This window comes from Otolemur garnettii, unplaced genomic scaffold (assembly GCF_000181295.1).
Source record: "Otolemur garnettii isolate 467f Iridium unplaced genomic scaffold, OtoGar3 scaffold00068, whole genome shotgun sequence".
Classification (NCBI taxonomy): Eukaryota; Metazoa; Chordata; class Mammalia; order Primates; family Galagidae; genus Otolemur; species Otolemur garnettii.
In genome coordinates this window covers 7,368,224-7,379,764 of record NW_003852463.1, presented here as the reverse complement: position 1 = coordinate 7,379,764, position 11,541 = coordinate 7,368,224, and the positions used below count along the sequence as shown (strand labels likewise).

At 42.0% G+C, this 11,541-nt stretch overlaps 1 protein-coding gene across 1 annotated transcript in view; it reads left to right on the top strand.

The window, feature by feature from the left end:
• PLEK (pleckstrin) overlaps positions 1 to 11,541 on the top strand; it is a 29,089-nt gene that overhangs the window by 8,632 nt on the left and 8,916 nt on the right. Inside the window, exons 2-6 of the mRNA XM_023515310.1 lie at positions 4,233 to 4,388; positions 4,603 to 4,784; positions 6,182 to 6,273; positions 9,587 to 9,771; positions 11,178 to 11,282. Coding sequence (XP_023371078.1) covers positions 4,233 to 4,388; positions 4,603 to 4,784; positions 6,182 to 6,273; positions 9,587 to 9,771; positions 11,178 to 11,282 — 720 coding nt within the window. The remainder of the gene's footprint in view (positions 1 to 4,232; positions 4,389 to 4,602; positions 4,785 to 6,181; positions 6,274 to 9,586; positions 9,772 to 11,177; positions 11,283 to 11,541) is intronic.

Here is an 11,541-nt window from a genome sequence, read left to right as displayed (position 1 = left end):
AAAAAAAAAAAAATCCACAGCTCAATCAAGGATCCTGTCTTGTATGAACGTGTTGTTTTTTCCAGTGATTAATGAGAGACATAAGTAAGATGGTGTAGTTTCTTTCTATAGAAGGATCATGAAGGCTGATGATTATCTTCCTTCCCAGCCACTGAGCCTGGACTGCATCATTTTTTTTTATTTATTAAATTGTGGCTAGGTGTAGTGGCTCCCACCTAAAATGCTAGCACTTTGGGAGGCTGAGGAAGAAGAATCACTTGAGGCCAGGAGTTCAAGACTAACCTGAACAAAATAGCAAACCCCTGTCTCTATAAAAAATAGAAAAATCTGGTGGGCATGGTGGCACACATCTATAGTCCCAGCTACTTAGTAGCCTGATGCCACTGCATTTGAGCCCAGCTGACTTGCACCCTATCTCAAAAAACAAACAAAACAAACTAAGTTGTATTTCATTGTAGAAGTTTACTATACTAATAATGAACTTATATGTTATACCATAAAATTTACTGATCCATTCTCCTATTGATGGACATTTGAGTTATTCTCTGTTTTTGGTACTATGAATACAGGTGCTATGAACATTCCTGTATGTGACCTTTATGAAAATATATGCCCACTCCCCTCATATCTGTGCCCAGAAGTGGAATTTCTGTTGTAAAAGGCTTATATGTGTCTAGTTCTAGAATAAACTGCTAACCACTTTTCCAGATGGGATACGATATTTGTCCTCCTGCTAGCCATGTATGGGACTGCCAGTTATTCTAGCTCCTTGCCAGTCTTTACTCTTCATCTCTTAAAATGTTAGGTACTCTACTGGTGTATAGAAGTATCTCATTGTGGTTTGATTCTGGTAAATGATGTTTATTTATTTCTCTGTTAAATAATGTTGAATACTTTTCCATAAGATTTTGGTTATCTTTTTTAGTTAAATACCTGTTAAACACTTCTTGCTCATTTAAAAATGTGATTATTAAAAAAATTTGATTATTTGTACTTTTCTTATTGATTTGTAGGAGCCCTTTGTATTTTGAATGTGAGTTTCTCTCAGATATAAAAGAAAAGCGTTTGATTAAAGTTATTTCACACATTGGCACAGCATCTGAACTTGCTTATTTTTTTTTAAAAGGAAAGAAGGTAGTGTTAGTCTGGAAAAGTTATTCTGCCTGTGGGAAAAGAGATAGGATGTTTTAATTTAAAAAATTATTTTAGAAACTAAAACCAAGGAATGAGCGAAGTGATAGTCCACAGCTATTTATCTTTGCATACATAGTCTTCCTCTTGGGCAACTGGACCTTTATATAGAGGCCTTTGTATTCTGAGATAAGCAGCAGGATCTGCTGGGAATTGGATGATAATTCTATTTTGTGGTGTTATGACAGGCGGACGCCATAGGTCAAAGAATAGACCTTTCCAAAGCCCTCCCGAAATGTAGACCAGAATTCCCTGCTCTAGTCAGAATGGTTACTTTATTGCTAAATGGGCAGTTAATTTTAACCTAAACTGAAAATATTTTAATTAAGGGTTTTCCTAAAGGCCACATTGATGTGGAAACCTTGCTCTGGCCTTGTAAATCATTTTGCAAGGATTTTTACACAACTGAGCCATGCCTGCACACAAGGCTGCTGCTTAAATTTCTTCTGGATATTCATATTCAGATAAAATCTGATAGGCCCAAGGGATGGAAGCAACTGCAGCCTGTACGCTCATGTATGGCCTTCTTGCCTTCTCGGCTGTTGGATCATGATACTTTCCCAGTGAGGCCAGGCTTAGGCATCTACTAGTGCTCAGTCTGAGTTGGCATTGAGATGGAATCCATTTGCATTCCTGAACTGAACTGAACTGAACATAAGGCTTGGAAGCAGAGAATAAGCCATAGAAAGTAAACCTGAAGTGCACCAGAAGGACAGTGGAGCGATCCCTTGTCATGGCCCATGGCTGGATTATAGATATCTTAACTTTTAAAAAATTCCAGCACAATGACAGTCCCTGTCTCCCCTAAGGCTGTTTTCTTACTCAGCCTGGTCATACAAATGTGAATATGTCTATAGAGTGCAATGCTTAGAAAACCTTGCTATATAATATTGTTTCTATTCTTATGTTAATAATTTCTGTATCTCTTTAGTCTTATCTGTTCATTAACACATTGTGTAATTTTAATTACAATCATTCATTGCACAGATTATTTATTGAACACCTGGTAATATGGTGAGGCAGGTTCCTGCCCTTCTGGAATTTATAATTTGGTAGCAATTTGACAGAGTTTTTTAATGTACCTTGTCTATAAAATGTAAATAAACATCTATAAAATATATACACTGTATTATGCATATATATAGTATACATATAAATATATACAATCATTATACATTTGTACATATTTTATACATTATCTAAATCTAATTAATACTTGTTATTAATTGCTATAAGACTTGCTATAAGATTGAATTATTGTCTCCTTAGAAAAAAATCCTGCAGCTCAGAAATATTAACATTTTCTCCAAGAATGTGTATAACTAATAAGGGATTGACTTGAAGCTCAAATGCAGGTTCAAGGTTTGACCCCAAGGTGTAGCATACCTTAAACACTTCAAGCATCATTGTATGACATGTCATATGATGGCCAAAGAGGCCTAAACATCTGGGGCAGGCCAGATTTCTCATGACCCATGAACTTCATTCTGCTCAAAAAGAAACTGAGAAGGTGATTTGTTTCCTCTCAAACACATTTGTGCAGAGCCTTCAGCTTTCCCATTCATCACTCAAGGTGGCAACTGGCTTAGTACTCCAGAGCTGCCTCCTCATTAATGCGATGATGGTGATACCAGTTCACTCTCATTTTCAGGAATAGAGAGGACATGAAAAAGCTGTTCACTGTTCTGGAAACACCAAGTATTGAAGGCATTCATACGTAGCCATCTCTCAAGACAGTTAATAATACAACCTCCCATTTGTAGAGCGCATTGGGACTTACAAAGTCCCGTCCATATTATTTCACTTAACATGTGCTAAAAGTGCCAAGGCTGTCATTCTGACCTTCATTTTAGTGCTGGAACCTGAGACTCCAAGAGGTGAATGGCTTGCCCAACTTTGAGTGGTGGGAAACAAATAGAGCTTGAGCTAGAAAGTCTGATGGTGATTTCAGCAGCATTACCGGGGATGAAAACCAAAGGCACATTTGGAGTGGAAGCAGCTTTTATTTAAATCCATCTTCAGTGAGTCAAATTAGGTGGTTTATAGACCATATTTTGAAAAGAGCCTCCTACAGTTTGACTTTAGAATATTTAACTGGTGCTTCAATTCTGACAAGCCCTCCTAAGAATTAAAAATTACTAAAACAAAAATAAAAACCCTTCCAACCAAATACTAATGTTTACCACTTTTCCTGTTATTTTCTCTTGAGACAGTTAAAAATTTAAAAATTAATGAAAACAAAAAAATAGGAACTATACTTGAGGATCATGGGTAAGATGAAGTCATAGGAGAAAGACCTGTTGATAGTTCCTACACAAAGCAGTGTGGTGAGAACGTGAACATGAGGGTGTCCCTTTGTGGTTCTTAGTGGTGAGAACCACACATGAAAAGGGGTGCAGAGGAAATTAGAGCAGGAAAAAGTCTGGGTGGGGAAGAAGTAAATGATAAGAAGGACCAGTTGCTCCTCAGTGAAGTATGATAACTGCCGGCATTTGGGCTCTCTGGGAAATAATCTTCTGCATTATTTTAATGAACATCCACTGTACGCTCAGTACCATGAGCCAATGGAAGTACCTGGCAATGTCATTGCCATGGAGAAGAAAAGGTAAGCATACTAAAGACAATTAAAGAACTATAAAAGGCGATGTATAACGAACTTCCAGAGCATGAGCACCATCAGTGAGAAAAGCGGGTGGTGACCCAGAGCAAGGTGGGTGGTTTCAGTTCAGGAAGCCTCATCAATGAGGTGGCTAAGCTAAGCCTGGCAGGATGGGAGAGGCCAGTGGAGGAGATCAAAGGGAGAGGGTAGAGTTGGGCAAGGGCAAGAGCGTGGGGTCAGATCCACAAAGTGCTGGGCATAGAAATCGGCTACCTCAAGAAGCCACTGATTTAACAGGTTTTATGTCGAAGGAACAGAGATGATGTCACAAAGCTTTTTTAAAAGTCAACTCTAAGAACATGTAGACTCTCTCCTGTTAGGAAGAAGATATTATAGTTTACAAAGATCCCTGCCCGTCTCACTCTTTCTGGTGTCGTTGCAGGGGAGCGTGTTCAACACCTGGAAACCCATGTGGGTTGTACTGTTAGAAGATGGGATTGAATTCTATAAGAAAAAAAGTGACAACAGCCCCAAAGGCATGATTCCCCTGAAAGGAAGCACTCTGACCTGCCCTTGTCAGGACTTTGGCAAAAGGATGGTGAGTTGGCATCACTGGTCAGAACGAACCCCTGGTCAGACACTGACCTCTCAGTCCACGCATAACCTATGGTCCCTTTCACTGGTCCACACCTGCCACCTTCACTTTTGGATCTCTCTTCATCAGAAGAGGTTTGTGTCAACTGCTCTGCTTCATGAGGGATTGTGGCCCCTTGAAAGGAGTCATTCCTAACAGGATGTGTTTTGCTTTTTAGTTTGTGTTTAAGATCACCACGACCAAACAGCAGGACCACTTCTTCCAGGCAGCCTTCCTGGAGGAGAGAGATGCCTGGAATCGGGACATTAAGAAGGCCATTAAATGCATTGAAGGAGGTCAGAAGTTTTCGAGGAAATCCACCAGGAGGTCCATTCGACTGCCAGAAACCATTGACTTAGGGTGATTTTCTGTGTTTACTTCTCTTTGCTCCTTCCTTCCTCGTTTTCTTTCTTTCTTTCTTTCTTCCTTCCTTCCTTCTTTCCAACAGAGAAAAACACAACAGATCGTGCTTCAAGGCTTCTTGTTTTAGATTAATTTTGAAAAAAAGCCTTGGGATGTGTAGGTGGGAAGGAAAAGGAATGGGCTATATAACCCAGCAGGGAAGGTTCAAGTTCAAGTTCATGCATTCATACTGTAAGGAAGGGCTAGCCAGGTGGAACACCCATCCTGGATAGAAGCCATCTGTACCCTGATCGGGTTTAACGGCTTCTGATGCTGGCTGGTTTGGAATTGCAGGTGATGGCTGTAGCCTAAAGGTGATCAGAGGCCAGCAGGTAGATCTATTCCTTGACGGAGGTTGGAAATGGGGTTCCTTTCTGAATGTTTCACATCTTCTCCAGTCACGTGAGCTCTTTTCCCCAGAAATCTTTTTTTCCCTGGTAGTTTTGCTTTTATATTGAACATTCCTTGAATCAGAAGCCCTGTCTAAAAGAATCCCATGCTGGCTGCTTAAAATCTCCAACTAGATTTCTGTTTTCATGGGGTGTAAGGTGGGGAGAGACTCTGAGAGGAGATGAAAGTGTGTGCGCTGAGCTTACTAGACTAGCAGCCTCCATCTCCATGAAAGCTATCTGGGTAACACCCAAGAGGAAGCATCTGGTCTAGTTTCAACAGCTGCCTGGGGATGCTGAGGGACCACACTCCTGGCCAGGACTGTCAGAACTAAGTGGGAATGATGTTTGGACAGTGTGAAGACACAGAACCCGTGAAAGTGGCCTTCTGTTTTGTTACTTAGAATTTCTCTGATAAGACTCACTTTGGTGTATTGTTACTTCAAGGGCAGAGGTGAGAACTTCTCACTATGTGATCTTATATCTTCCCATTTTAAAAATAAGAGATAAGCTTAGTGGAAACATTCACTTTCTTTGAAGCAAATGTCTACAATAGACGGTGTTTTGAACGCCCTTAAAAAATTGGAACATGAGGATTGAGAGACCTTGTTAAAGATCCCTAATGTATGGAAAAATTACTCTGAGAATCTTTGATCTTTGGCACCTAACTTGGGACAACGCTCCATTTAGTTAAATCAACAAAGAGCGGAATGAATTTAAGAGACATTAAGTGCTTTTCTAGTCCATTTTGCTAAATGTTACTCAGGCCACAGTTACGCAAATATGAATGCTGCCTTTTAACTACTTAGGACCTGGTGGAGAGATTGTCCTCAGCAGATACCTGGGGCTGGGAGTTGTGTACATGAGCAGCCACCCTAAGGTGATAGCTCCTGGGACATACTCACTGTTCTGAAATGTTCCCCATCTATTCAACTGTTTTTGTTTTTTTTTTCTAAATCTCTGCAGTGCCTTGTATTTGTCCATGAAAGACATTGAAAAGGGAGTAAAAGAACTGAACCTAGAGAAGGACAAGAAGATTTTTAATCACTGCTTCACAGGTAAAAGGATCAAGCCTGAAATAGGTCAGCTGGGGGAGTTCTCCGTTAGCTTCAGTGTGAGGTGGGGGGTGTGGAGTCTGGTGGGTGGATGGGTCCCAGAATGCAACTGGGGAGTGTGAGAGTGGAGCTTGCCAGGATGAAAATAGAAAGAAGGGTAGAAGAGAACGTGGTTGTTCAAGATAATGTTTTGGAATTTCCAGCTAAATCAAAAGATTCCCCCCCCCCACTTCTTTCCATAAATAGAATTATGGTGAGAATTGCTAGAAATAGACACAACTGGATAAGATGCAATCCTTACTATGATCAATAGGAATCAAGGCATACAGTGTGAGATTGAAAGGACAATGTCAGAGAAATCAGAGGCTGCACAGGGCTGGGCATTAAGTTTTACAAGTTTAGGCAGTATGCCATAGTGGCTAAAAACATGTTCTTTGAAGCCAGACTGCATTGGTTCAAATCCTGGCTCTGCAACCTACTAGCTATAAAACCTTGGGCCAGTAATTTGTCCTCTCTGTGCTTCACTTTCCTTGTCTATAAGATGGAGATAGTCCCAGTGCACCAAGTTCACAGGCTTGCTGTTACCTGTGTGGAACAAGGCCTGGCTAAGTGCTATGTGGTGTGAACTCTCATGTGGTTATTATGAGTCGAAAAGTTACATTTTCTTCACAAACTCAATTCCATCAGTTCAGAAAAGAGGAGGAGCTCAGAGGGTTGTTGGGGTGAGTAGAAAGCAGAACTTAAATCTGAGCCTGAAAGATGGGCAGAATTTCACTAAGTACTTATAGGGAAAATTTATGAGGAAGAGGCTCTCATTGTGCCTCAAAGTTATGGGGCAGATTGTGCAGAACAGGCATCCAGGAAATGAGATTGAACACCTGTTTGGGCTGTCGGTTCATAAGAAGAACAAAATGGAATGTAGAGCTTGGGACTAGGTTTGTCAGATGCTAGGCCTGGCTTACTATGATGACAAGAGAGGCCAAAGGAAGGAAGCTCTGAGAAGATGCAACAGACGTAGACTCCCCAAGATGTGCAGTCAGCAGATTATTCGTGAAGATGGTCCAGGTCAGGGTCAGCAAGGCCAAGGGGCACAGGTGTGATCTGTGGTGATAGGGGATACCCCACAGGAATGAGGCTCAGAGAGTTACGGCATTAGACAAGTTAGAGCTGAGATGAGATTTGGGGTCCAGATACCAAGCTGTAGATGGTGGTAAGGAAAACGGACAAAACCAAATCAGGCCCTAACTCCAGCAGGACTGAGATCACCAAAACGGGGCCCCTGAAGAAGGAAACAGGAGGGAGTTCCAGTGTAGACTTGAGTGCAAGATGGGGACCAGACTTACTTCCTGTGCGTTGTGTGACTGAGCCCCACAGTATTGGGCTAGCACTTCTTAAGCCCTTCCTGTTGAAGGTCAGAATGGGTTCTAGAAATTTCTGTGGGTGGAGTGTTCATGTGGGACTTCATGTCAGCTGTCCTCAGCTGGGAGATGAAGGCTGCAGCAGAGCCTGGGACCCAGGTAGTGCTGGCATGTGATGGAGGACCTTGAATGTCAGGTGACAGGGATGCTAGATTGAACTTGCCTTTAAGCTTCAGCCTGCTGAGCTGAACAAGCACAGACTCAAGCATCATGGCCCAAAGTAGGAGTAACTTAGACTTAAAGTCTTTGAGTCTTCATTTTGTTATCCTTAAAACAAGGACTGCCCTATGTCTCCTATACAAGGTTGCCGTGAGGTTTAAACGCAGAAAGGCAGTATCCCTAGTTTACCCCTGTAGAGAAAGAAAAGTGGGCAAAAGCCCTTCATATATGAAATCTGTGGAAGGCTCTTTTCTGTCCTTTGAGTGTATCTCCCCTCACCCCCCCACCGCCCCGCCCCGCTCTTGCTTGGATGATCTGGGACTGGCAGGCTGTCATGTTGGCCCCCTCCATGGTACAATTTATAAGGAACATGCTGTTTTTTAATTTAATTTTTTATTGATACATAATTGTATATATTTATGGAGTACAGCTGATGTTCTGGTACTGCATACATTGTGTAAGGATCAAATCATGGTTAATTAGCATATCCCATAGTAATCGGCATATAGCAAATCTTATACACTTTTTGTTGTTGTGAGAAGGAACATGCTGTTTTTAATGCAAAGCTTCATTGTCACCTGCTAATAATCCAATTTATGGATTGATTTCTTTTTCTCTTTGCAATCCTCTCTTGAAGCAGAGGGTTGATTAAGCTCTCAAGTTTTCTGCTAGATCCTGCACAGGTGTGACGATCAGTGTGGGTGATGTCATCAAGTTTTAACTTAGGACACCACATCTATCATGTTATTTCCACTTTAAAAACTTGTGATAATTTCTCATTGCCAAATTTCTTACTGTGCCATCACAGCTTTCCCCACCCACCCTGAACCTTCCTCCTCCTCTTGTTCTCTTTTGCCTTCTTTCCACCGCCCACTCCCCCTGCCCTGCGGGGCTGCTTCATGCCTGCATGCATCTGTTCACGCTGCTGCCCCCTCAGCTGGGGCTGGTTCCTTGGAGTCCCTGCCTCATAGGCGTGGCAGATCCCCACTCGTTTTTGGAGCCTCTGCCCAGTGTCACTTCCTTGATGAATTTTTTTCTGACTGTGTGTGCAGAGCCTCTCCCCTCGACCCCTTTCATGCCCTTGGTTTTGACCCAGTTGTTCCACAGGACTAACATGTGTCATGGCCCTTGTTATAAGACTTATTTATTTTTATTTTTATTTTTTATTTCTTATAGCATAACTGTGTACATTAATGCAATCATGGGGTACAGCATGCTGTTTTCATATACATTTTGAAATACTATCATTAAAGTGGTCAACATAACCTTCATGTCATTTTCCTAGTTACTGAGTTAAAACGTTCATACTCTGCTTTTAGAAAGATTCACTTGTACCCTTGTAAGATAAGCCATAGAGGTGATCCCACCAATCTATAAGACTTATTTATCACTCATCTTGCCCTTATATAGTGTCCTGAGGGAACTGCCCCAACATCCCTACTAGTACATGGCCTCTAGTAGGCGCTCAGCAAACATTCGTTCCTTAATGGAAGAAATGAGTGAGTTAATGAAAACGATTTCTTTGATCCATATGTTACTTCTTAAGCAGCATGTGGATGTTTTAAGAAGTTCTTTACATCATTTCTTTTGTTTTATCTAGCCCACTAATTTCGTTTCTTCTTTCTTGGCCTAAGAGGGGAGATAAGACGAGTCAGACACTAGAATAAGTCCAGGGATGATTGCCTGTGACTTTTTCTTCAGTAATGAGAGTTCTCTCTCCCTCTTCTGGTCCCATCCAGGTAGCTGTGTCATCGACTGGCTGGTGTCTAACAAGTCTGTCCGGAATCGTCAGGAAGGCCTCATGATTGCCTCCTCGCTGCTCAATGAGGGGTATCTGCAGCCTGCTGGAGACATGGCCAAGAACGCACTGGATGGGACTGCTGAAAACCCTTTCCTGGACAACCCTGACGCCTTCTACTACTTTGTAAGTGAGGAAGGCAATGCATCTATTCTCCCTGTAATGGGAGATTTAGATTCTAGGTTGATTTCAGTTAGTAGAAATATATTAAAAATAATGGCCCAATCCTACAGAGTGCTGTTTTGGGGGGTCACGAGGAACGAGGAAGGAACGAGGTCAGCCAGCAAGAACAGGAAATACCTGAAGCTCCCAGGCCCATTTGGAGCTGCCATTACACTGTGTGTCCCAGAACCCATAGCTGCTCCTCTACAACGCTCTTTCTCGATCCAAGACAACTGGTTAAAAGAAAACGATTGCTTACTTAAATAATTTTCTTTACCCTGACCTTTTAAACTTTATTATATTACATTTTCTTGTTTTAAGCATTTTGAAAAATGTGTTAGGGCCTAGTTCATGGCAGATACTCTCTTAGACAAAAAGATAGAGAAGTAGGGGATGATGGGAAAACAGGCAAAACACAGCCCTCAGGGAGCTTCCTTTCCACAGGGGCATTCATAAAGTTACAGGGGTGACGAGCTAGTTGTATGTTTCCAAATATATGTTAAAATACTGGACTCAAAATGAGTCCATCCATGTCCCCTCCCGCAATCATGTTGTGTGCCTCCCCTGCTCTGAATGCCTGCTCAGGACTGGGAAATAGGATGTTATGTAACGTGAGGCTAATCTTGGGCCGGGTGAAAAACAAGCAACAGAAGATTTCTAGGGGAATTTTGGCAATTTTGTTTCTATCTTGGATCAGAGCACAGAAATTAGGAAGGTACTTAAAAGAACTACCCTTCTTACAAAACTGAAGTGAATGCCCCAGAGAGAGTTTCATTTCACTTTGGGGAAATTCTGTTAATTTGGTTCACCCCCACTGCCTCCCTCAACCCTGCCCAAGGTCTGGTTGTTTATAGCTATTTAAATGCAGGATTCTAAAAATACCCTTCGCAGAAGCTCCTTTTCCTCTGTTGATTCATCATCCAATCTCGCTGAGTGAGTTCCAGTTCCCTCTTGAGGCTGGACACTTGCTCTCTGTTTTCTCAGAGAAGAAGCTTAGTGGTAAAGGTTGAGATGAAGATATTATTGCTAATCATAAATCAGTCCACACTGCTTTCAAGGATGTGCCCACAACCACCCCAGAGAAGGAAGGTTTTGAAGCAGAAATGTGTACAGGGAGGAAGATGGAGCTAAACTAGGATATAGCTTGGGAGACCCTACAGAATAAAAGGACATTGATACCGTCACACCTGAGTGGAGATAAGAAAGCAGAGGAGAAACTAGCCAAGGACAACCTTTGAAGTACAGATTAGGATATACACAGTAGTGGAAAGAAAAGGAGGTGTCTACCCCAGTGGTGGGTGGGAAGGGAAGTAGGGATGGCAATGGTACACTTACTGGTAGGGCCAACTTGCCCTTTGATTCCCCAATAGCCAGACAGCGGGTTCTTCTGTGAAGAGAATTCCAGTGATGACGACGTGATTCTGAAGGAAGAATTCAGAGGGGTCATTATCAAGCAGGGATGTTTACTGAAGCAGGTGAGTGGCCACCACTATCTCTTTCCAGCATTCCCCCCTTACCAGGTCCTTCTAATTTCTAAATTATCAAATGACATTTCATTTGTCTGGCCTGTAGTCAAGCAGAAAACGAGGCTACAAAGTCAAAGATAGATGTATGTAGGTGATCAAAGTGGCATTAGGTCAGGAAGACTGAGGTGGACAGGGCAGAAGATGCCGCTAGAAGTAGGGAGATACCTCTTGTATCAATGTCACAAGACAAAAAGATGTTTCCAGAAAG